Raw genomic sequence first — 27,174 nt, 5'->3', positions numbered from 1 at the left:
TCTGGCAAATTTAAGCACAGCTTTTGGGAGAAGGGCTGGGCTTGTGGCTAAAACAGAGCAGGCAGGCAGCAGGAAGGGAAGGAATTGAAGGGCAAAGGAGGGGCCAGCCATTTACATCTCCTCTTGGGCTGCCCCCCCTCCATCCCCTGTGGTGGCCCCGCCCTCAGCCCTTCAGACTCACCCCCATGTGACAAGAAGATGTTCCACAGATGACAGCCAGCCGTGACGTCACTGGCTGTCCCTCACAGGCAAGGCCATGCCCTCTCACATCTGCTCCAATCACTCCTGCGAGAAAGCAAAATAAAACAAAACCCTCTTAAAAAAAAAACGAGAAAAGAAAGCCAAGAACAAGCATACAACACTCCTTTTTATAACTAAATGTTAAGAAAGCATTCCTGTGTAAGCCAGTCTCAAATGGAAACCAACAGAACATACTTGCCTGCCACCGAGAAGCTAGGAAGCACATTATGTCTATGCTCGATTCTGGTCAATGTATAGTATCTAACGTAGTAATAATAGTAGCTGTAATTAGAATAATAAAAGGTGAAGCTATTGGCGATTTTGTGCCCAGGAAATACCAGGGCACCATGCTGCATATTCACATGGACGATCTCATTTTATATTAACCCTGTCTCAAGTTCGTATTAGTAATGCCACACACATTGGTGGAGAAACGGAGGTACGAAGAGGTTGAGTGAAGTGACCAAGGTCACACTGCTAGTAAAGGGCAGAGCTGAATGGATCTGATTTAGCACAACACATTTCAATCTCAAAGAAGGCACTTGAGCTGTTTGATGATTTCAATCTTTTTGGTCTCTCTAGGTCCCCATTCTTACTATTACTCATCAGAGAACTCTCAGTGTAAAGGGTAGGGTGACTGACAGCGAGTTTCTGTTAAAAGAATGTGAGATAATGGAGACTTTCTCATAAACGGTATAAGCTCAGGCTTCTTCTCCAGACTGTTATTTGTTGATACCTCCCAGATAAATGAAGTTATAAATGTGATGACAGAGCTAAGAAGACTATTTAGATGCACATGGAACATTCTCGAGAACAGATCACATACTGGGACACAAATCAGCCCTCATCAAGTATAAAAAGATCGAGATCAGACCACAACACTATGAAACTCGAAATCATCCACAAGAAAGATTTGGAAATACCATGAATACTTGCAATTTAAGAACACTCTACTAAAGAATGAGTGGGTTAAACAAGAAATTAAAGAGGAAATTTAAAACTACACGGAAGCCAATGAAAATGAAAACATGACAGACCAAAACCTCTGGGATACAGCAAAGGTGGTCATAAGAGGGAAGGACATAGCAATCCAGGCCTTCCTAAAGAAGGAAAAAAGTTCTCAAATATACAAACTAACTTACACCTAAAAAAGCTGGGAAAAGAACAGCAGATGAAGGCCAAAACCAGCAGAAGAAGGGAAATAATAAAGATTAGAGCAGAAATCAATGATATCGGATTAAAAAAAAAAACAGACCAATGAAACCAGGAGATGGTTCTCTGAAAGAATTAACAAAATTGATAACCCCCTAGCCAGACTGATCAAAAAGAAAAGGGAAAGGACTCAAATAAATAAAATCATGAATGAAAGAGGAAAGTATACAACCAACACCACAGATATACAATTATAAGAGAAGATAATGAGTAATTACATGCCAACAAACTGGGCAAACTGGAAGAAATGGACAAATTCCTACAAATACATAAACTATCAAAATTGAAACAGGAAGAAATAGAAAATTTGAACAGACCCGTAACCAGTAAAGAAATTGAATCAGTAATCAAAAATCTCCTAACGAACAAGAGTCCAAGGCCAGATGGCTTTCTAGGGGAATTCTACCAAACATTTAAAGAAGACGGAACACCTATTCTTTTGAAGCTGTTGCAAAAAATAGAAATGGATGGAAAACTTCCAAATTCATTCTTCAGGGCCAGCATTACCTCGATTCTAAAACCAAAGACCCCACTAAAAAGGAGAACTAAAGACCAATTTCCCTGATGAACATGGATGCAAAAATTCTCAACAAGATACTAACAAACTGGATCCAACAATACATTAAAACGATTATTCAACACAATCAAGTGGGATTTATACCTGCGATATAGGGCTGGTTCAATATCCACAGATCAATCAATGTGATACATCACATTAATAAAAGAAAGAATAAGAACCACACGATTCTCTCAATAGATGCAGAGAAAGCATTTGACAAAATACAGCACCCTTTCTTGATAAAAAACCCTCAAGAAAGTAGGGATGAAAGGATCACACCTCAAGATCATAGAAGCCACATATGAAAGACCCACCGCTAATATTACCCTCAGTGGGAAAAAACTGAGAGAGTTCCCCCTAAGGTCAGGAACATAACAAGGATGTCCATTCTCACATAGTATTGGAAGCCCTAGCCTCAGCAATCAGACAACACAAAGAAATAAAAGGCATCCAAATCAGCAAGGAGGAAGTCGAACTTTCACTCTTCATAGATGACATGATACTCTATGTGGAAAACCCAAAAGACTCCACCAAAAAACTTCTAGAACTCATACATGAATTAAGCAAAGTCATAGGGTATAAAATAAATGTACAGAAATTGGTTGCATCTCTATACATCAATAATGAAGCAGCAGAAACAGAAATCAAGGAATCGATCCTATTTGCAATTACACCAAAACCCATAAAATACCTAGGAACAAACCTAACCAAAGAGGTGAAAAATCTATATGCTGAAAACTATAGAAAGCCTATGAAAGAAACTGAACAAGACACACAAAAAAATGGCAAAACATTCCATGCTTATGAGTCCGAAAAACAAATATTGTTAAAATGTTGATACTACCCAAAGCAATCTACATATCCAATGCAATCCTTACCAAAATAAACATCAAAATAACACCATTCTTCACAGAGCTAGAACAAACAACCCAAATATTTGTATGGAACCAGAAATGACCCCAAATAGCAAAAGCAATCTTGAAAAAGAAAACCAAAGCAGGAGGCATCACAATCTCGGACTTCAAACTATACTACAAAGCTGTAATCATCGAGACAGTATGGTATTGGCACAAAAACAGACACTCAGATCAATGGAACAGAACAGAGAACCCAGAAATGGACCCACAAACAATATGGCCAACTAGTCTTTGACAAAGCAGGAAAGAATATGCAATTGAAAAGTCTCTTCAACAAATGGTGCTGAGAAAATTGGACAGCAACATGCAGAAGAATGAACCTGGACCACTTTCTTACACCGTACACAAAAATAAACTCAAAATGGATGAAAGACCTAACAGTAAGACAGGAAGCCATCAAAATCCTAGAGGAGAAAACAGGCAACAAACCCTTTGATGTTGGCCACAACTTCTTACTCCACGTGTCTCCAGAGGCAAGAGAAACAAAAGCAAAACTGAACTATTGGGACTTTGTCAAAATAAAAAGCTTCTGCACAACAAAGGAAACAATCAGCGAAACTAAAAGGCAACCGACAGAATGGGAGAAGATATTTGCAAATGACATATCAGATAAAGGGTTAGTATCCAAAATCTATTTATTAAGAACTTATCAAACTCAACACCCAAAAAGTAAATAATCCAGTGAAGAAATGGGTAAAATACATGAATAGACACTTTTCCAAAGAAGACACCCAGACACATAAAAAGATGCTCAACATCACTCATCATCAGAAAAATACAAATCAAAACCACAATGAGATACCACCTCACACCTGTCAAAATGGCTAAAATTAACAATACAAGACACAACAGATGTTGGCGAGGATGCAGAGAAAAAGAACCCTTATGCACTGCTGCTGGGAAAGCAAACTGGTGGAACCACTCTGGAAAACAGTATGGAGATTGCTCAAAAAATTAAAAATAGAACTAGTCTTCAACCCAGGAATTGCACTACTAGGTATTTATCCAAAGAATATAGGAGTGTTGTTTCAAAGGGGCACATGCACCCCAAGTTTTAGAGATGCACTATCGACAATAGCCAAAGTATGGAAAGAGCCGAAATGTCCATCAACAGATGAATGGATCGAGAAGCTATGGTATGTATGTACGTATGTACACACACACACACACACACACACACACACACACACACACACACTGGAATATTACGCAGCAATCAAAAAGAACGAAATCTTGCCATTTGCAACAATGTGCATGGAGCTAGAATGTATTATGCTAAGCGAAAATAGAGAAAGACAAGTATCATATGATTTCACTCATATGTGGAATTTGATACAAAACAGATGAGCATAAGGAAAGGGAAACAAAAATATATATAAAAACAGACAGGGAGACAAACCGTAAGAGACTTTTAAATACAGAGAACAAACTGAGGGTTGCTGGAGGGGTGTTGGGTGGGGGGATGGGCTACATGTGGGAGGGGCATTAGGGAAGACACTGGGTGGGATGAGCAGTGGGTATTACACTTAAGTGATGAATCACTAAATTCTATTCCTGAAATCATTATTACACCATACGCTGACTAGCTTTGATTTAAATGAAAAAAAAAAAAAGAATATAATAGCAACGAATGTATTCTTTATCAGTGAGACTTTGAAGACTTTAAGCCTCGTTGTTCCTTTCTCTGCCTCTCAGTCTCTTGTGACAGTAGCAGAGAGTTAGGGCAAGCAAACTGAACATTCCTTTATATGCTATTATGAAGGTAAATATCAACTAAAGAGTTAAAGTGAATTCAGCCTCTTGGCCTTTATGTAGATAAAGTGATTTTTGGTAAATGTACTTATGGCCAATGACCCAGAGCTCACACAACTGGCCAGATGAGCTGAATTAATGCTAACAATGTTGTGGCAGTTGCTTCCTTAGGTTGCCTTTGTATCCTCAAAATTTAGAGTTTTCATAACAGACCACAAAATGGACCGTCAAAGCTATGATCTAAATTGTACCTCTGTTTTGTACTGAAAGATTGCCTGGTAGATACAATTAAATGACTTTTTCTCTCTTTTTTTTTTAAATGTTTTTTAAAATGTTTAATTACTTTTGAGAGAGAGAGAGACAGAGCACAAGCCAGGGAGGGGCAGAGAGAGAAGGAAACACAGAATCTGAAGCAGGTTCCAGACTCTGAGCTGTCAGCACAGAGCCCAACGTGGGGCTTGAATTCATGAACTATGAGATTATGACCTAAGCCGAAGTCAGAAGCTTAAAAGACTGAGCCACCCAGGTGTCCTTTTTCTCCCTTAAAAAAAAAAAAAAGACTATTTAGACCCTAGAATTACACATCATTTATTAAAATGACCAACAAGCATCTTCTTCTTCTTCTTCTTCTTCTTCAAAAAAAAGTTTATTTATTTATTTTGAGGTGTGGGGGGTTGTTAGTGGTGGAGGGGCCGGCAGAGAGGGAGAGAGAAAGAATCCCAAGCAGGCTCCCTGCTGCCAGCACGGAGCCCAGCTCAGGGCCCAAACTCACAAATCTCAAGATCATGACCTGAGCAGAAACCAAGAGTCCGATGCTTAATGGACTGACCACCCAGGCGCCCCTCCAGCAAGTATCTCCTATGCACAACGCTATATAGCAGATGTCGTGAGGGGGGAGCTGCAAACATTCCTCAGGACAATACAGGCAGGACGTAGCGCACGCTGAGGCAGGGCCGAGCCTGGGCTCCCGCTGACCTCCTGAGCTCCATGCAGTGCCAGCCTCGCCCCCCACTCTCAACTCTCTTTCTCACTTCAAAGACCTCTGCACTTGTTCCTCCCTTACCTCAGAGGCCATTCCCCTACTTCTTGGCCAGGCTAACTCCTGTCCGTTCCTCACTCAATGTTACTTCCTCAGGCGGCTTCCCTGGTCCTCCAGGAAAGACGGAGTCTCCCTGTTCAATATTCAAACCCATCCTTGAACATCCCTGGCACACGAGACACTGGTGGTTTTAAAAACCCTCCACTGCCTGCCTCTTCTATAATAAAAGCTTCTGGAAACTGGCCTGCCTCATCCACATGCTTAGCAGTGGAGCCTCCACAGAGTCGCTAGTGCAGAGCAGGAGGCCAAAGTACCGATTTGTGGGGGTGCAGGGATAAAGACGACAATTCCCTGTCCTCGGGGGTACTCACAGTGTGGTGGGATGGACACAGCCCTAAACGGAGCACTTCAATGCAGGGGGTCAGGACAGACAGGGCGTGGGGAACACAAGGACAGCTGAGCTCCCAGGCAGGGGTTCAGGGAGGTTTCCCCAGGAAGTGGGTCTACACTGCTGCATTCTGCAGGAATCGGCCAGGGGAAAGGCGGGGTTGGGGACACCTCCTCGGACCACAAATCCCCAGATATTAAAGGTGTTGGCTGCCCAGGCAAGCAGGCCTTTCCAGAAAGCAGGATCTAGAGGGCCACTGACAGGCCCTTACATTCCAACAACTTTCTAGGTTTTTCCAAGGCTTTTTCCAAATTCTACCTTCCCAAGCACAGCAACTTGAAAACCTCAGCCATTGTTCATCAGAGACCCATCAGCAGGGGGGAGTAAGACTCTTTCGAACTTCCCGTGGTGGTTATCACAGCAGCGAGGTCTCAGCAATCAGGCAACTGAGGTCCGAGACTGAGACTGTAAGACTTCCTATTGGCTTTCATCAAGTCCTCTGCTCTGCTCAGTACCGTGGGTGCCTGCAGACTGCGGTTCCCAGACTCCAAGTGAGCCAAGGTCGGCTGGGAGATCTGAGGGCTGCAGGAAGCGGAGAGCCAAAGCATGTCTCCTCCTGCATGATGACTTCAGCCCTGCTGACAGGGCCGCATGGCTCTAACATCTGCTGGTGTCTGCCACCCTTGGACTCTGGTAACCTGTTTCCTTTGTCCCTCTAGCCTAAAGGGGTAGTAGCAGCTTCTATTTCGCTGATTTCCAGCTTGCTTTATGGGGATATAGCCCTTCTTGAGAAGCCCCTTCATGATCTGGGTCACCTTTTTTATGTGTACTGAATTTTATTTGTTAAATACTTAGAGCACTTTACATTTTTCTGGGTGGACCCTGAGTGACAGAGCTCCCCATCCAGGGCACAAAGGCTTTTGCACAGGAAGAAACCCTAGATATGAGCTAGTATGAATTGAGCTCGTTTTACACACCCCTCCCCATGCATGTCTCATTTTATTCTTCCAACTGTTATCAACCTCATTTCAGAGATGAGGAAATGGAAGCTTACAAATGAGGAGAGGAACTTAACCAACTTCACAAAGCTCACAAGAAGCAGGGCTGGGCTTCATATCCAGGCAGTCTGATTTCAAACTGCTGGTTCTTAGGTTTTTTCTCCAAGGTAAAAACCCAATAATTAGTGGCTGATATTTACTTATCTGTATATCTCAAAATATTGATGTCTTAAAGATGCTAATGCTGAGATCCCTGACAGGAGAGAGCGTAGCCACTGCTGGTCCACAGTGTTATAAATAAGTTCAAGGAATTTCTGATGATGACCTATATTTACTGGCTCCACATACATAAAGCACAGGCGAAGCATATCTCACAGGGTTTCAAATAGCAAAATGGGGGGAAAAAGAAGTCTGTGACAAATATTTCTTTGTTTCTTCTCCAGTAGATTCATTGTTGATATTCTAGGCTGGGACTCTGAGAACTAGGGTGTCGTATAGGAGAGGAGTGGAATTTGGAGACAGGAAGACCTGTTATAAAATGAAGAAAATGGCAATGTCATATGGTTGCTCTGATACTGAGCAGATGTTTAAAAATAAAAGTTTGGTTAATGGTAGCTATGTCTCCATCACCACTACCACAGTGACCCCAGTACCAGCTCATCATCAGCATCAACATCATCTGAATTATTTCCCAAGAGATACTGGTATCCTTTCATGTCTTTCTAGCAAACATATAAGACATCTAAGATCGGCTGAGTACTGGGCCAAGCTCTTCAAATGTTATCTCACTTAATTTCCATAACATCCATAAAGCATACATATTCTTTCCCCCCTTCAACATATGCAGAAGGAAAGGATCAGAGAGTTCAAGTAACACGCCCAAGGTGATACAGATAGAAGGAGGAATGTCAGGATTTGACCTTGTCCTGCCCGATTCCAAAGCCCATGTTCTTTCTCTACTCCTCCAATTTTTGATGTTAGACTGTCTCATATAAAGGAAATACCTTTCTAAGTGTTGGCACACCATGGAACATTGGTAAGAGCCATGGGTTTAGAGTTAGAAAATCTGAGTTTTAGCCATACATTCTGCCATTGTACATCATAGTTTGAACTGTTCCATCACATTCACAACGGAAGACATGGATCATAAATGGAGATCCTTTCTCAGCCATTCTCAGTACACAATACACACGGTGCTTCTTCAAACAACCAAGTCAAGTTTCCCCTTTCCTGGCAACAGGAAGGCAGAAAAATGCATCCCCAAATCCTACATTCTCAAGCTCCGAGATGTGGATAACCTCAGGTCAGGCATGTCTAACATGGGTAAGAGGCAGGTCATGTCCAATTTCTCTCAGGAGAAGCCCTCTAACCCTGCCTCACGTCCACCCTATTCAATAGCAGTGCGTAGCTGATGCCCGCTGTGAGGCCACATGAATCCAAGAGCTGACATATCTCATTCTTCCTTTGGCCACATAGAGCTTGGAGGGGCCTTCCCTGAGAAAAGAGGCCCAAAGCAGGGAAAGCAACAAAGGGCAGAAGGAGATTTCTCTTTCTGAATAAATACATTTCACAATCCAAAGAGGACTCACAGGCTGCACTCGTACATCAGGAAACAATTCACGAGACACGATTTTGACAAGCACAGCCCTCAACACTGCTGGGGCCCTTCATATGACGATCAAGTATCAGCTTCTTTAAAGCAGAAAGTTTAAAGGGCAAAATGAGCAGCTGAAGAAATCAGCGCGCACACACACACACACACACACACACACACACACACACACACAAAGTGAGACATTTAATCGTATTTTCCCTGAAAGTTGCATAACGCTCAGCGGTGGTAGTTGCTCAATAAACTTTTGAATGAAAAAAATAATCAGAAAAACAAGCTTGCTGAGTCAATGAATCAATGCAAGTCTTATTTAATGATTCCTACTCCTCCACATACACAGACCACAGTACCTATCAGGATTATGTTTTAGAACAAAATTAAGAAGAAAAAATTAAAACCTCCTGTACAACTCTCCTGTTTAGCCTATGTGCTGTCTCTCTCCCTCTCCCCTATCTACCAACCATCCATCATTCCTTCCATCCATCTTTAAAATATCTACAATATTCATGTAAAAGAAAAAAGAAATGGCAAATGTTACAATTAAGAGTAAGTTATCCTGTAATTTATCAAGCCACACTGCTTTGAACACTTTAGAGGATTATATGGAAGAAAAGCATCTCAAGTTCTAGCATTTGTGTTAGAATTATCTCATACTTGACAGCTATATAAAGTACTTTATAACTTGCAAAGCATCCTCAAACACTGTACCCTTCATTTAGCTTTTAGAAAATCCTGCGATATGTTATTTTCTCTCCAGATCAGAGTCAAAGAAACTGAATTTCAGAGACGTGAAGTCACTTAGTCAAGTTTATTTAGCTACTGAGAGGCAGAGCTACAGCTCACACTAAGGTTTTTTAGCCTCCCGGTCTGCAGTTTTTTTCCCCATGTTTGAAAATAAAAGATCTGCTACAGATGTGTTGGCATCTTGAAAAAGATTCTCTTGAAATAACAGCCTCAGACACCTTCTCCAAAGAGAAAAAGAATGAAAAGGGTTTTGAACATTACCTAAGACTGTATCATTTTAGATTGCAGACTTGGCCAGTTAGAGGCATGAATGGAGTGACAAATTCCATCAAATGTGTGGTTCTACCAAGCTTAGTTGTTCCTAAAAGGTTGATAGGATCCCTGGGAGGAGGCTCTCTAGAAACCACCAGCCTCACGTATGCAAAACCTGTACCAATAACTGTCAGCTCCTGGAAGGGCAGGAACCATATCGAAGACATTTGCTCTGCAGGGGACTAAACACTAGTCTATATGCAAGCAAGCACTGAATTCTATTCTTCTGACTAATGCTCATTCATGTTATATAGAGTACAACCCATGGGGTTGGCATTACAGTGTTGTGTTTCAAGGCATGGACTCGTTCATCATGTGACCTTAATCACGTTTCTAATCTTTATGCTTCGGTTTCCCCATCTATATAATATGAATAATGGTATCCTCTTCTAGGATTGTTACAAGGATTAGATGTGTTAACGTATGCAAAGTGCTGTCCAATAGAGGGAACACTTGGAGATGATGGAAATGTTCTCTATCTGCACGGTCCCCTAGAGTAGTCACCAGGCCCGTGTAGCAATTGAAAATGTGGATAGCACAACTGAGGGACTGACTTCTCTATTTTATTCAACTTTAATTATTTTAAATAGCCACATGTGGCTAGTGGATACTGTACTAGACAGTGCAGGTCAAAGCATGCCCAGCACTCTATGACTGGCTTGGTGTTTTTATTATTGTAGTTATTTTGTCCTCAGACTGAGAGCCTTGACTCCTCACTTATATGCTCTTGGGCAAATGCCTCATCTTTAGAACCTCAATTTCAGTATCTGCAGATTCTGGAACAACAACACTTACCTTACAAAACTGCTGTGGGAATAAGGTGAGATGCACGTGGAACATACCAGCACTCAACAAATAAGAGCTATGAAATCCAGGACCTATAGAAGTGCTTGGCGCAAGTTTAACAGTCCTTCCACTTTATTCCTGAATGTGTCTTGCCCATTCTTACCATTGATCATTTGCTCATGCTGTTCTCTGGTTTAGAACATTCTTTCTATAATACGCTCCACTCCCAACAATCTACCTGGGGAACATGGGCTTCGTTTTACATTTTTAAAATGTTTTCTTTTAGATGTTTTTGAGAGAGAGAGAGAGAGAGAGAGAGAGAGAGAGAGAGCGAGCGTGGTAGGGGCAGAGAGAGAGGAAAGCACAGAATCTGAAGCGGTCTCCAGGCTCTGAGCTGTCAGCACAGAGCCTGATGCCGGGCTCGAACCCAGGAACCGGGAGATCATGACCTGAGCTGAAGTCAGATGCTTAACCAACTGAACCACCCAGGCGCCCCAAAGGGCTACATTCTCAAGATTCAACTCTTTCATCAGAAGTCTTCCCTGGTCACACCTTTCCCCATCCCTCCAGGAACTCTAGCCAGGGAGAATCAACAGATCCTCTTTCATTATACCCCACTCCCTGACACTGTCCAGATTCTATCCGTGTATCTATAATTTCTTTGTGTGCACAGCTGTCTTCCTCTACTAGACTATGAGAAGACTGAGGGCAAGGCAGGCCTTGACACTGCAGTGGCTCCGTAATTTTTGTTGCTGTTGTTGGTCAATACATGAATGAATGGATGTGGCCTAAGATGGATACTTGTAAAGCATAAGGGGTTTTCTAGATAAAAGGAACAAATGTAATCATGCAAAAAATGCTCTGTGTCTTAAATATGATAATGATGAAAAATACTGAAGAGTTTTGAGTGACAGCTCATGGGTAATAGTGAAATTATTACTGGAGTCTCACAACATACCTCCTTTAGAAGAGTCAAAATCACTGGTAAAGAGGAAAAGCCCTGAGATCCTTATACTTACTGAAAGATAGCTTTGTGCCTCACATTTTGCAAAATTGTTGTATTAAACTCTTACAATGATCTTGAGAGGTAGTTATTACTGCACTGTTTTACTAACAGGGAAAATGAAACCAAGGTTATCAAGTAATTTGTGCAAGGTCCCTCACTGCGAGAGAGAGAGAGAGAGAGAGAGAGAGAGAGAGAGAGAGAGTGAGTGAGTGTCGGGGAGAGGGTATCACATGCAAATCTACCCAACTCTAAATCCTATGGCGTCTACAAAAAAACAAGTTCCTTTCTTTTCAACTATGAGCAGGAATGCGAAGTATTCACACTCGGCATAGCTGAACTCAGATCCCTTTCAGGATTTATTGTTATAATGCCACTGCAGCAGTCCAAAGGGTTCATCTCAAGCCCAACACATGAAGGGGGGTGAAACAGCTGAAAAGATTTCTGTGATCCTAGTGTTTGATGAAACATCACCTTGGCTTTGAAAGAAATGTGGTTTAGAATTCACCCAATCTAAATCCTGAAATAGACTTATCTTTAAAAAAACAAAACAAACAAACAAACAAACAAACAAAAAACCAAAAGCCCTATGTGGTAAGTCTACAAAGAAATTTTACACACCTGGACAGAGCCATCGTCCCCCGCCCCCACACCACACCCGCCACAGAACCAGAAAGATAATATGGAAGATGGGGACAGACTTTCACTGATATTTGAAATGAGATGGGGACAGACTTTCACTAGATATCTGAACTAGTCAGGACAGAATGGTTAAGAACAAGGGCTCTAGAAATGGACTCCCTGATTTAAAGTCTGACAAGCTGGTCACATCACTTCACCTTCCTGTGTGTCAGTTCCCTCATCTATAAAACTGGAAAAATTATCATGTCTAACTCATAAAGCTATTGTGACAATTAAGGGAGAAGAACAGTGCCTGGAACACAGTTTACTCGGTATCTTTGCCATTGTTGTGACTAATGACAACTCTCGATCTTTGGTGCTAATAGCAGGGCTTGGCGGGAGAGGGCAGGCACACGTGCTCAGTGTGCTGCGTGCTTTGTCTGAGTTGTTTGGGTTTATTTGGATTGACTGAACCTTTTTTTTTTCCCCCTTTCTGTCCTTGAGTACACTCCTGGTGACACAATAATGGGGGGCCCAGGGGAATAAGGAAGATAAGGTACCAGATAGCCGCAACAATCCAGGATAACATTTTGAACATGGTTGAGAATAAACCAAAAGCTGTTTTTATCTCTAAAAGCCACAATAACGTGTAGCACTATTCACACTGCAATTCAACGTGGCGATGGCATTTATCATTTCTGTCTAAACGCTGCACTCTTCCCTGACTTGCACCAATCAGGAACCAATACAAGAGCCCAGAGAACAAAGAACTGACCTTCAGATAACTGGGTCCCCCTTCCCTGTTCCTCCCTTCTAGCCAGAAAGATCAAATCTCGAAGGTAGACTAGTATGTAATAGCTTGGAAATCTGAGCCTTACAGAGAGCTAGCAAAATCCACAGGAAAGACAAAGCAAAAACTTGGTTTCAGAAATTCCTTTCTTTCTAACCTCAATACAGCCTCCAGATTACTTGGGACATTCTCATATATGACCTCATAAGAGACAATTTTTCACTTTGAGGCATTAGACACGGTAAAGGGTCAGGCTGCAATCCAATGCAAACGGCCAAGGTAACACATGAACGTTACTTTCTAAAATACAGAAATCAAAAGAAAGAGGACTGGCCCAAGTATAACAAATGTATCTTATGACACAAATCCTTAAGCAGATCTGAAACTGTGACTCTACATCACACAGCTTCCTTCTGTTATCTTATAAATTAAATTAATTCACCAACTATATACCGATTCCCAATTATAAGCCAGGCACTACGTTTCACGCTAGAAATCTATAGATGTAAGTTGTTTCCTTTTGTTCTGCAAGGTCCCAGTCTAGTAAGGGGTGGAGAGATATGTACGCAGACACTCATAAGACAGTAGGGAACAACCGAGGACTCAGATCTGAGTAGGTCTAACAGACGTATGGAGCCCTGGCCCATGACCTACCCTGGAGAGTAGGGTAGGACCTACTAAAGGAGGTGAGGCGGGAGTTATGTCAGTCAGGATGGGGAGGAGATAGGGAGGGAAAGGCATTTTTGGTAGAACTTGAGACAAAATAAAAAAGAGAAGTAGACGACACAAGGTCACTGAGCCACATGGTTTGAAGGAGACAAGAGTCTTATATTGTGAAGAATTCGGTTGGTGTAAAGCTCTAAGTCTGAATCAGACAGACCCAGTTCACAAGGGTGCTGAGCAACCTTCAATAAGCTAACTCTCCTCAGCTAACCTCAAGCCTCGGTTTTCCCAGTTGCAAGGTGGCAATAATGGCACTGGCTGTACAGGGTCAATATTCTTGACTTCAGCACTGTATATCCAGTGTCCCAAGACACCTCCCCACAGTCTTGACCAAACTGGAATGGCTGGTCACTTTGTGCCTGGGTTCTAGGAAATGTGCCCCATTTCTTCCTGGAGAAGGTAAAGTAACACTAAGTTTCCTTCAGCAACCTTGTCTTGTCCCTAGACAAATGGTCTCGTTTATAAAATTCTCTGATGGCTCCAAAAAGGTGGAGAGAGGACACAGCAGTCTTGATAAACCCCTCAAAGACACAGCGCAGACCAGTGAGATGTTTCAGGGACACACTAGGAGGGACACAGGACTTGCTCAGACAGCTTGTAGGACGCTCAGAGTATGGGGGCAAGGCCTGAAATCTCAGAGAAAAAGATCTCAGCTGGCAGGCGAGCTCTCCTCAACCAAGCTCAGCCAAGCTGAGCCAAGCTCAGCACCACCTCCTTTGGTGTGAGTTTCGGTTCCATCAAAAACTTCCAGAGGTTTTGTGGGGTTAGTTGAACATTGACAGATTCTTCAAAGCCTGGAATTCACTCTGAGAGCCAAAAGCAGGCCAAGTTTCTATGGGGCTAGGATTTCCCCCAGGGAGGGTCACAGGGCTCCACCACACCTAGACTGATTAATCTACCCCTGCCCCAAGCTTCAGACAAGAAGGAGACAAAAAAGAAAAATAGATCCTGAGGCTGGATCCTGATTCAACACCCCTAGCTCCATTCCCGGGAGAGTAGGAGTGGGAGTGTAAGGCAATTCCCAGCACCGGACAAAAGTCAGGCCAGAGCGGCAGTGAATTAAAAGTGATATGCAGAGCAGCTGGTGAGAGGGGGAAAAAAAAAACACAAAATCTGAGCAGGATGAAGGGCCCAGGGTTTTAACACAATGAATGACATGTGGCTGAAATCGTTTCAAAGAGAACAAAAGCTTAGGTAAATAAATAGTGTGGAAGATGAGAGCAAAAATGAATTACAGGAAATCCCACGAGGAATACACTGGCATTTTTCAAAAACTGTAGTTGAAACAACAACTCTGCTTCAGCAGAGATCAAGACTCAGCCCTCTTATTCTCCCTATGCACCTGCTCCTGATTGTCCACCTTTCTGGGACCACAGCCCCAACCAGGCTCGGCTCTCCTTCCCCTGTGCCCATCCAAGCTCCACGGAGTAATGGGCGATAGCCAGAAGGCAAGAGACTTCCAGGCACCCCGGTGACTCAGTGGATGATCTCAGGCAAATGAGCTGAGCTCCTTGATTCTCTGATAACTCATCTGTAAAAGGGGAAGTGACAACTTCAAAGTAAAAGTGTAAAAATACAACCGTAGTTAGACAGAACAGTGCTGGCACACGTTAGGCCCTGAATAATATTCTCTGCCTCCTGTGCTCAGTAGGATTCGATATGAGCCACATTCACCTAGCACAACTCGAGGTCAAGTGCTGTCCCAGGCACTGAAGAGGAAATAATACTTAAAACAAACAAACAAACAAACAACACCAGCACTGTCCTCAAAGAGCTTACAGACTTGTGGGAGCCAAGGACGCTAGGACACAGAGGACTGATAGCGTCTGCAACAGAAGCACCAGCCTCTGGCAGGAGGAAAGAAGTTCCCCCTGCCCGAGGGGGCCGGGGCGTTCTTCACGGAAGCCCTCTTCCCGTTTTGCCCTGATGATCTGCGTGCTCCTGCACTCCAGGTCCTGCCACAGCCTTTGTCAAAAGCCTTAGCGCTTCTTCACATCACATTACATCATCACAGCCGGTATGTCTGTAGTATCTCCCCGTGCCGGGCCCTGTTCCAAGTGCGTGACACAAATTAATTTAGTTAATCCTCACAACTGCTACTATGGTAGTTAGCCCTACTACGTAACGAACCACTACTGTGGTGCCCACCTTGGAGATGAAAACAGAGGCCCAGCAGGTTAAGTAACTGACCCCTGATCACACAGGGAGCAGCAGGTGATGGCATGGAATGTAAATTCAGTCTGGCTCCAGGAATCATGTTTTCTCCCCAACCATGAGGCTGTAGGAATGGTACATATGATTTGGGCACACACCGGTACACGTTTCTATTGGATATATGCTGGATATCCACATTATTTTTCGTTCTCTGCTCTCTTTCGAACCTCTGAACTGCACAGGGAAGAATTTTTCAGTGATTATAAAAGTAACTCCCAGTCCACACCTCAAAGCACCTGCGGCCAAGCCCAGCCTGTGGCCAAGTCAGTGCTGGGTCCTCCGGAGCTGGCTGGAGCAGGACTCGGCAGCCTCCTTCAGGGTGGCCCAGGGGCAGCGATGCGTGAGAGGATGTGAAGCAGCTACCACTGCCTTCCAACTTTGCAATGGCCTGTGCACCATTGCAAACTACCGTGCACAACTACCATGCCAGGCCTTCCAACTTTGCAATGGCCTGTGCGCACCTGCTGTGCCATTCCCTGGGCACTGCCCCCCCAAATTAGCCAGTCCTTCTCATCTTCCATGTCCTCCCTCCATCCTGCCATCTGCCTGTCCACCTGCAGCCTAAACTCTGGCAGGCCAGCAGGTGTTCCCTCCTGTTTCACTCGGTGATCTTTCTACAGGGCTGTGTGGCCTTAGCTGAGGCTGTTATAACAGAGCAGCATAAACGAGGTGCCTTTAACAACACACATTTCTTTGGGGCGCTTGGGTGGCTCAGTCGGTTAAGCTACTGACTTCGGCTCAGGTCATGATCTCGCAGTTTGTGAGTTCGAGCCCCGCATGGGGCTCTGAGTGGACAGCTCAGAGCCTGGAGCCTGCTTACGATTCTGTGTCTCCCCCCTCTCTCTACCCCTCCCCTGCTCATGCTCTGTGTCTCTCTGTCTCTCAATAATAAATAAATGTTAAAAAAAAAAACCAATACACATTTCTCTCTCACAATTCATGAGGCTGGAAGTCTGACGGAGATCAGGGGGCCAGCACGGGCAGGTTCTGGCGTAGGCTCTCTTCTACCTTTACAGATGGCTGTCTTTTTAGTGTGTCCTCACAGCAGAGTAATAGTAAGCTCGCACCAAGTCTCTTCCTAGAAGGGCACTAACCCCATTCATGAAGGTTCTACCCTCACGACCTAATTATCTCCCAAAGGGCCCCGCCTCCTAACGCCATCGCATTTGTGGTTAGAATTTCAACATACAAAGTTTAGGGGGACACAGACATTCAATCCACAGCACGGTCTAAGGTAGAGACATAAAGGGCTCAGAGTCCTTGGTTAAATATACAAGAGAAAGTTTCTGTACTAACACTCCATGGAGAGAGCAGTAACTGACGATCTGATTTCAGCCGAGGAGGCTGGAATTCTACTTAGCATGTTGGTAAGGAAAGCTTACCGTTCAAACAATATGAACAAAAGAACAGTATGTTACTACCTTCATCCCCAACATGTACTGTGCACTGAAAAAGAGGATTTTTTAAGATAATTTTTCCCTTTTCTTGATGACTTCTCAGTATACCAAGGTGGAAGCAGGAACTAACTTTATTAAACAACTAACACAGGCCAGTATTGAGTTATAAGTTGCTCTTTTGTGCACCGATGTACCTTGAGTTCACGCCTATCAAGTTACTTCTGATTGCCTATTAAATATTAAACCACTCACCTCCCGAACTCCACTGCTGCTGGCCAGACTAGGTTACTCCCTGCCTGTATTCCCAGCACCTAGTGCAAGGCTGCATGATGCCAATGCTTAATACCTTTCCCTTTGCAATTTTTAATAAACTTTATCAATGAAGTATAACATGCGTTAAAAGGCCACACATTTTACATATACACTTCAGTGAATTCTCACAAAGTAAACACACCTACCCAGATCAGGAAATAATTCCCTTCGTGCCCTTTTCCAGACACCACACCCCGCAAAGAAAACCACTATCTGGATGTCTAGACCATAGGATTTCCCTGATTTTTAATTTTTAAACCATTCCGTATGTTTTCTTTGTGCGAGCCTGTCATCCGTGTTTGTGAGATTCAACCCAGTTGCTGCATGCAGCGATCTATGTATGTTTTTATCGCTGAGAGAGATTCCACTGCATGAATATATCAACCATTTATGTATTCATTCCATGATTGATGGACATTCAAGGTCTGTTTCCAGTTTTTGGCTATTACAAATAATGGCGTTCTCTGTATTCTTGTTGCATGCTTTGGCGGGGGGGTGGGTACACACTACTCTTGAAGTGATGTGTAAGCAGGACTGCTGAATCAGCACATGTGGAGACATTGCCAAACTCCTTCCAGGGCTGTGTACCAACTCCTCATCCCGTGGTAGTGCTTCGGTACCTGAGCTGCATCATATCCCCAACAACATTTGGTATTCTCAATCTGCTTAATTTTAGCCAGTGTGGTGGGAGTACAGAGGCATCATATTGTACTTTTAATTTGGACTCTCCTAATGACTAGTGAGGTTGGGAAACTCTTCCTATTTTATTGTTCATTTTCATATAATTTTTTCTGCTAAGATAGCCCAATCATTTTTACCATTTTCCTATCAGCATGGCTATGGTTTTTGTTTGTTTGTTTGTTCTTACTAACTTATGGAAATTCTTTGTATACTCTGGATACAGGTCCTTTGTTATATGTCTTGCAAATAGCATCTTTCATTCCGTGGTTCCCATTTCCACTCTTTCATGGCATCTTTTGATGAAAACAATTTCCTAATTTTAATGTAGTCCAATGTATCAACCCTTTCCCTTTATGGATGTGCTTATATTGATGTCCTACTAAGGAAATATCTACTTATCAGAGAGTCTGGGTGGCTCAGTCAGTTGGGCATCCGACTTCCGCTCAGGTCATGATCTCACCGCTCATGAGTTCAAGACCCGCATCGGGTTCTGAGCTGACAGCTCAGAGCCTGGAGCCTGCTTCCAGTTCTGTGTCTCCCTCTCTCTCTCTCTGTCCCTCTCCCGCTCATGCTCTTTCTCTCAAAAATAAACATTAAAAAAAAATCTACTTATCATAAAGTCATGAAGATCTTCTCCTAAATATTGTCTTTTAGAAACTTTGTATTTTACATTTCTTCTTTTTCTTTTAAAGTTTATTTATTTTGAAAGAGAGAACATGAGTGAAGGAAGGGCAATAAGAGAGGGAGAGGGACAGAATCCCAAGCAGGCCCTGCACTGTCAGCACGGAGCCCGACGTGGGACTCGAACTCCTGAACCATGAGATCATGACCTGACCCAAAACTAAGAATTGGATGCTTAACCAACTGAGCCACCTAGGCGCCCTTACATTTCATGTTAGGCCTATAATCCATTTGGAATTTCTTTTCATGTACAGGCTAAGAGTCAAAATTCAATTTTTCTCATATTGATATCCAATTAACACACCCACCATCTTTTATCACTGTTCATCAGCCTCTTTTTGTTTAATTTCTTAATCTTTCCCTCTTTTCCATTCCTACTGGTTCTGTCTTGGGTCTCAGCCTTCAATGTCTTTTACCCTCAGTGCTGTCTTATCCCCTGCCATTAACTTCGTGATCTCCAAAGTCTCTACCTAAAAGCTATTACCTTAAGGATAAAAATCCAAATTCTTTAAAGTGGCACTCAGGTCCTTGAAAACCTGCCCCACACATATCTTTCCACACATCCGTTTCCACATGCAGACCACACAATAGCTATACTCAGTACTGTGCAGCCAAAACAGGTATTCTCCTGCTTCTGGACTTTAGTACATGCTGTCCCCTTCTGCCTCCCTCTCCCCTCTTCCCCTTCTCCCCGACTGCCCACACCCACTTTATCCATCTGATAAACTCCTTTTACTCTCTCCTGTTCATCTTTCCGGTGTCAAATCAGTACCATTTTTTGAAGAAGAAATCTTCCTCATCCACTCAGGCAAAGTGAGTTTAAGACTCCTGCAATAAGCCACACATGCTTCTATCAACTTCCTTCACCGCATTTTGACAGTTTACTTGTCCATTTCTACAATTAGAATGTGATCTCCTTGAGAGTATGGAGTTAGATTTGTTCACATGTGTATCTCTAGTTCTTGCACAGTGCCTGGCACTTAGTGAGGATATGTTACCTGTTGTTGAAGGTCAAAGAAAGGAATATTTCTTTTTCACAGCCACAGTATTTACAGCAAATCTGCTGTACTTTACCAAAATTCTAAGTCAATAGTGCTGGGTGAGAGCCTGAGAAATGGTCCTTGGACTTTCCTACAGTGCATGAACTCTCTGACAAGTGTTTTCTCAGCTTTTGGAGGTCTTCTGTTTTGGTTATTTAACTCTACATAGCTCTGCTTGAAGTGGATGAGTCTAACTGGATACGTCCACTGAAGATAAGGGACTTGAATGAATGCCTGGCTTAGAAACTGGATGAATTAGTGACTGACTTGAAATTAACAAGTTATTTATCATCTTCTTCCAAATATGAGACGGAACATTTCAAACACTTCCATGTGTTTAATTTAGCAATAGCTAGAAGGTACATAGAGAGAATCTAACATTTTAAATAACTCTTCCCTAACCAATTAAGTTTAGAAAAAAAGAAAAGTTGTCAAATTCCCTGTCCTCCTTTAGCATTCCTATTCCCAGGTACTCCTCCACTATTCTTCCCTCTCCCCAAACTACTGTGTAGAGAATTATATAAAGCTCTGCAGAAATGAGTCTCTTGCTTAAAACCCCCCTTCAATGGCTTGCAACTGCCTGGGGGACGGGGAGAAGTACAAATTTCTCAACATGGCGCTCAAGGGCTGCCAATCTGTGACTTTATTTGATCCTTACAGCCCCGTATTCCAGGAACCCCTTAGAGACATAACAGGTTTGGGCCAAACTGTAAAGCTTATCATGTCCCAACCCCATGTGCCCTAACTTACATTATTCTCTCCATTCAGAATACTCTACATTTCATCACTTCCAATGGAGAAAACACCTATGATGTTCTGCTCAGTTCAAAGCGACCCTTCTGTGAAAATAAAGGAAACGGCCATTTAAAATGGAGTGGGGCAGCCCTCCCCCTGAAGGGGGAGCTCTCACACACGGGCCGCTGGCTGCAGCCGGCATCACCAGCAGAAAGAAGGAAGATGAAGGTAAGAATTATCTTGGAAGGGAAGATATTTTTCACATAGGAATTCCATCTCCTGCTTTTAAGAAAAAGGAGGGAGATCCCTTCCTGCCCCAGCAACCACACACTTACCCTTGTTTACAGTCAATGAGAAACCGCCACACCTCGAACTCTGGTTCTCCAGTGAGCTTTTGTTCGAAACATCCCCCAAAACCCTCCCTCCTGTTACAAACACAAGCCCCTCTCCTTTGTTCTCCAGACTTGCCAATGGTTCGCCATAGTTTTCCCATCCCAATGTGCAACTCCTCTGCTGTTCCAGAGTAAACTCAGGCTGCGAGTGACATAACTGGCTCTTTTATTTTTAAGGCTGACATCTCCCGCTTCCCTCAAGGCCCGTGGCAGGCTGATACTCAGGGGGTTATCGTGACTGGTTGTGTGACCCAGAGCAAGCTGCTGGAGTAGACGTGACAATTAGACACTTAGATAAGCCAGCATTTATGTCAAACTGAAGTCGTTCAACGAATACCAGTGTCTTTGCCCTTCCGCCGCCTGTTTCAACTGCAAGAGGCTTCTCCCTTTTTCAAATTCCTATGCAACTTGGTCCACATGTTATCTCCGTCTTGGTAAATCGCTGTCTTCGCCACGGTAACTAGTACAGCACTCAGCATGTTGTTTATAAACAAACCCATTAACTAATGTATATAATCATCCATTTACTGACTTAACTGCTGGGGTCTTAAGTTACACAGATGAACACGACCAGATTCCGCGGCTCACAAGAAGCTCACAGTCTATGTGGGGGAGACAGTAATGTAATCATCTATTTAAGTGTTTCCATGTTATTGTCTATGTGGTACCTGTAATGACAGAGACAGGCACAAGGGAAAAGGCAATAGGCCGCATGCATTAGGCTGGACAACAACAGTGTCACCCAACAGTAGAGCAGACAATGTACGAACCAGAGCCACATTAGTCGGGCATATTAAATATATTTCACAGAATTGAATTGTGTGGGTTTTTCTTTACAACTCTGAGCTGTGAGAGGCCTGAATATAGAAGGCGAGTCGTTTTCACTCCTATTACTGACACTGGTGGGAGAGTCCCGACCCCTCCAGGCTTCACAGTGGTGAGTCACGGGCTGGTAACTTTTAACTCCCTAGGCTAAATTCAGCCCAGGGACCTGCAGCAAAACAGATCAATAATCCAACACATTCTACTTAAATGAAATATAAGAGCCGAGGGTTGTGCTAGAACTGTGCCTGTGATTCAAAGATTTTCCATGTTTTCTGTTTTTTGAAAATTTTTAATAATATTGCCTATGGCTAACTCAGTTAACACAGGCTTGGGTGACGCTATGAAAGGTAAGACAAGAGAGAGGTGGAGTCAGACAGACCAAGGTTCTCAAAATTCCGCCAGACTAGCTGCCAGAGTCTAGGTAAGTCTCATCTCTCCCTTTACATGGCAGTGGTAAGAACATGCACAGCCGAGAGCTTGTGTCCACACCAAGCACTGCCTCTATGAACACTTAGGTGGTGCCCAGCTTATGGTGGGCACGCCCGATCGAAGCGCTCTTCAATGCTCTGCTTTTGAAACAAAAATTTTTAAATGTACTCTTTCAATTAGCCTGGATTTAATTTTGTTCTTCCTGGACTACAGACAGAAAAGTTTTGACTGTGACCAAATGGAGGTGAGGTTGCCCCTCGTGCCGTCTTTTAAGATCCCAGCGGTAAAGCCTGTCGGGCTCATGGGAGGATACAGTCCCCCCAGGGGAGTCTGCTGAGCTAACTCAGTAGTGGTGGTGGTTGTGGGGAAATCTGTACCCTTGCTAGTTCCTCGGGTGACTATGCATACTCAGCTTGAAAACCACTACAGTAAATAAATAAGGACAGAAGTCAGATAGTTTTTAAAAACACCTACACATCATTCTAAGTTTAAATTCAAAGACTTTTGTTTTGGATTCACTGCACTGTGAATTCAGTTTACTATGAATGATGGGAAATAATCTGAATAACCCATTCTTCCGTGTCACTCCCCCACCTATTTTCCATTCTCTGTCTCCCGTAAACAGTATTTTCTAACTAAAATGGGAACAGAGAAACCATGTGGGAACACGTGTCTTGCCACCAACCAAATGAGAGTGGAACATTTAGAAGTGTTGGCACAGAATTCCTTAAGGGCTCCGGGAGAATTCCCACCGGCTCAGACTACAGTGAACGCGGGTGAACTATGCGCACTCTCTGTTTGGACATGAAGCAAGGCAAGAGATAACAATGTGAAGAAAAAGGAGTTGAGATAAAATTCCCTGCACAAAAGACAGTGGCAGAGATGAGAGGAGGTAGGAGACAGTGAAAAGTAGCACTGCCTGGTCTCGGACCCAGTGGATGAGGAACAATCACCTTGAGAGGGAGAAGTCAGAGATGGGGAACACGGTTTCCCTTCCAGCCACAATTCTGCAGGTTGGGTGAAGAGAAGATGTTAACAGTGGAGTTGTTAACAGTGGAGTGGGCTTGCCCTGGCAGGGAGTGGGCCTTTCCTGAATCCCCAGAGCCTGGAAAAATATATGCCTGCTTAATTCTATTGACGTGAGCTTTTGCTTTAAGCTTCAAATGAGATGGTATCTTTTTTTACTGGTCTTACTATTCTTTTGGAGTATCATCCACTGGTATTAAAAATCATAGCTGCACTCCCAAAGGCAAACTCTTGCTGTAGGACACTTGACATAGTTTTCACATGACAATCAGTGCTGAGGAAGCTATTTGAATAGATAGGGTTGATCCAACTTAATTTTAGCATCCCAACTCCTTGGCTTGGAATTCAAGGACTTTTACAATGGAGTTTCTGACTGGGAAGGGCTAACACTGGATGGGCACTCACCATGTGTCAAGAGAAGCCCTCTATGCAACAACCCCAGGAGGCGCCATATGACTCGTGTTCACAGAAGAGAAGGCTGAGACACAGGGAAGTGGTCTGCTAATAAGTGGCAACCTGGGACCTCCAGAGTCCACACCCTGCCGCACGGCTTCTGTCTTCCACACTAGGTGCTGGACTCCTCCAGACAAAGGACTGAGTCCTCAGCACCTTGATATGCCCCATGCCCAGTGCAATAACTGAGACCAAGGGTGGGCCTAACATATATTTGCTCACTGAATTCATCTCTACCTTCTTTCTTATACCATGAAATGTTCTCTCACTTCACTGAGGTCTGTGTCCCCAAATGTCGTCTGTCTGGACTCAACTTTTCAGAACTCTCTGTACTGGCAGCAACACCTGACACTTTCCATTGCTTCATATAAACCTTTCCTTCATAACACTTGGCAATGCCTGATACATACACATGCATGCCTATACACATACACACACACACACTCAAAGTAAACACACATATAAGGAGACACATGCACACACATGAGTACTTGTACACATACACTTACATATATGCAAACATACACCTATTCACAAGGCACACTTATGAACACATGCATAAGCACACACATGTACGGATAGGTACAATACATGTGCACAGATGTGTGATACACGTGCATGGATATGAACACTTGTGTGTGCAGACATATGCATACATGCAGCACATACAAACACACCCATATATGTTTATATGGTGGTTTATGAACTCCCCCAAAAGAATAAAAGCTGTATGAGAGTAGGACCTTGTTTTTGTTCGCCCCTATATCCAATACACCTACAACAAGCCCTCACACATAAAAGAAGGATGTCACATAAATAATGGAATTGAGGCGCCTGGGCGGCTCTGTTGGTTAAGCATCTGAGTCTTGATTTTGGCTCAGATCAAGATCTCACGGTTTGTGGGATCCAGCCCTAGGTCTGGCTCTGCACTGAAAGCACGGAGCTTGCTTGGGATTGTCTCCCTCCCTGTTTGCCCCTCCCCTACTCACTCCTGCATGCATGCTCCTTCTCAAATAAATAAATAAAACTTAAAAAAAAATAAAAGAATCTTTAAATTTCTCTTGCCTGCTGCTATCATTCATGTGAATCTGTTGAGGTCACATTAATCACAGCTAAATATACATAGCCCCAGCAGGCATTGTTCTAAGTACTTTATAGATAATGGGTAATTTATTCTGAAAACAACTCTGTGAGGTAGGTACTATTATTTCCATTTCATAGACGGGGAAACTGAGGCACAGAGTGTCAGGTGACTTCCCGAGGTGACAAAAAAAGCAAGTGGAACCAGGATTTGAATCAGCTATGTGTTCTTAACTACTATACTGGGTTTCCTCCATATCTTTGATTTTCATGGTTTTCAGAGACCAAATTCTTACATCAGAGTCACAGTACACAGCATAATAAGGACTAAGTTATGGAAAGCTGGAGTGGGAGCCATGTTGTGGACTGATATAACTGGAGACTACTGTGATTTTTCTATATTCCAAAAACTTTCCTTTCTTAGTTTTCTTCCAGGCATCTACACTGGCCGCACAGTGCCATGAGACAAACCTCAAGATCCCCAGTGTGAGGAAATCAAAAACTTTTCCTCCCTGCTCTTCATAATGACTTATACGAATGGATGGTTAAGGGAAAATTGGAACAAGGAAATTAACCAGACCTATGGGCCAATGATAAGGAAGCAACCAGCAGCGAGATGCCAGGCTGCCACTGAGGGGTGATGGCTGGAGATGTGCATTTCCTCCCCAGCAGCTGCCGATGAGCAAGCCCTAAAGTAAACAGTGGTGCTCAGAAATGTTCCATGGATGTGGAGCACTGGGTGTTCAGTCCCTGTGCCATGAAAAACAGTGGACCCTCAGGGTAAGCCTACTCTTGCCCCAGTGACGCAAGTGCAGTATTAGACTCTGGTCCCCCAAACACTTTTCTAGCAATCTTCTGCCTTAGAATTTGGACTGTCCTCCTAACAGGTGGTTGGCAGGATCAGAACCTGGCTCTGGCTCTTCAGTGTGATCTTGTTTTGTTCCCAAGCCCAGCAAAGGAAACCAGCAACTTCTCTTTTCAGTCATATATGAGTACGTGGGATGAACAAACGGTAGCTTCCGAAAACCAGATAAACTCCTGAAGCTAATCAGTCGGTAAAGATCTGCTCGTCTTCGGGGGCTCTGAGCACAGGAACTCTTGCTGGGTCATGACATTCTGCTCTATTTACTAGGTAGTACTTGTTTGATGCAAAGACTGCACCAAGCCAATGTGAAGTCATGGGAAGAAACCCACAGATCAGGGTTTGAGTCTCAGATCCAACCCTTCCGATCCTGTAACCTTAGGCAAATCCCTTCATTCCAAGTGACCATTTGCTCAATGATTAAAGGAGGTAAAAATACCAAGTGGTAGTCTGAAACTGGAAAGTCACCACACAGACGAAATTCATACCAACATTAATTTTAACACGAATTACCAAAACTAACCAGCAAAACTGATCAACAATATTCATATGCCCTTTAATATTACTGATCCCTCCATGATGCAGTCAAAAAATGTCTAGGCTGCTCCTATAAGCCTGGCCTTATTCCCCATGACTGATGGAGCCCTAGAAACCTGTGCAGCTTTAAGTATTCATTATGAAGTCATTTCTCTACTCTGGGCCTCGACTTTCTCAACCACAAAATGGATCCAGAAACACACCTGTCTGGAAGAATGTGAAACAGAAGCTCTATCTTTTGTTATAGATACATATGTTGGCGTGAGTGTAGGCTAACATAAGGAAGCCAGGGCAGGTAGGAGAAAGCTCACAGTCCAAGAAAGCCTTGGACCTAGAATCCTACTCTATCATTTGTTAAAATGTCACCTTGAGCAAGTTATTGCACTTTGATTTCCCGATGCTACATTTGGAAAACAATGGCAGCTCCCAGCAAGGCTAGGATGTGATGGCAAAACAAAGCAACCTGCTCATAGGTGGCTTAGAACAAGTTTACTTATTTAACAGTCATCGGTAGCACGGACAGTAGCATTACGTGGGATACAACGTATAAGACGGAATACACACATATACCACAATACATATACATGAGTATAGCCAAGCATATGTATACACATGCAATGCGGACACAACTGTATATGTATATGTACACATAACACACATAAACTGGGCGAATATGCCCATTCTTTTCCTGGCCTGGTTAAGTCTGGTTTTACTCCCTACAACCGATACAGTCCCTGACACCTGGAATCATTCCCTTTTCCTAATTTGGAGACTGTGTGGCCAAACAGGGCAAGAGGCACTGGCAGATGAATTA

The 27,174-nt window shown here is 43.3% G+C and overlaps 1 protein-coding gene across 4 annotated transcripts in view; it reads right to left on the bottom strand.

Moving 5' to 3' along the window:
• Nucleotides 1-27,174, bottom strand: part of FGGY (FGGY carbohydrate kinase domain containing) — a 421,185-nt gene that overhangs the window by 184,239 nt on the left and 209,772 nt on the right. For all 4 annotated transcript variants that reach the window (XM_043575117.1, XM_043575119.1, XM_043575120.1 and 1 more), the window contains one exon: nt 182-285. In XM_043575117.1, coding sequence (XP_043431052.1) covers nt 182-285 — 104 coding nt within the window. The remainder of the gene's footprint in view (nt 1-181; nt 286-27,174) is intronic.

This window comes from Prionailurus bengalensis, chromosome C1, assembly GCF_016509475.1.
Source record: "Prionailurus bengalensis isolate Pbe53 chromosome C1, Fcat_Pben_1.1_paternal_pri, whole genome shotgun sequence".
NCBI classification, from domain to species: domain Eukaryota; kingdom Metazoa; phylum Chordata; class Mammalia; order Carnivora; family Felidae; genus Prionailurus; species Prionailurus bengalensis.
The sequence above is the reverse complement of the archived record's forward strand: the minus strand, read 5'-3'. Positions and strand labels throughout refer to the sequence as shown.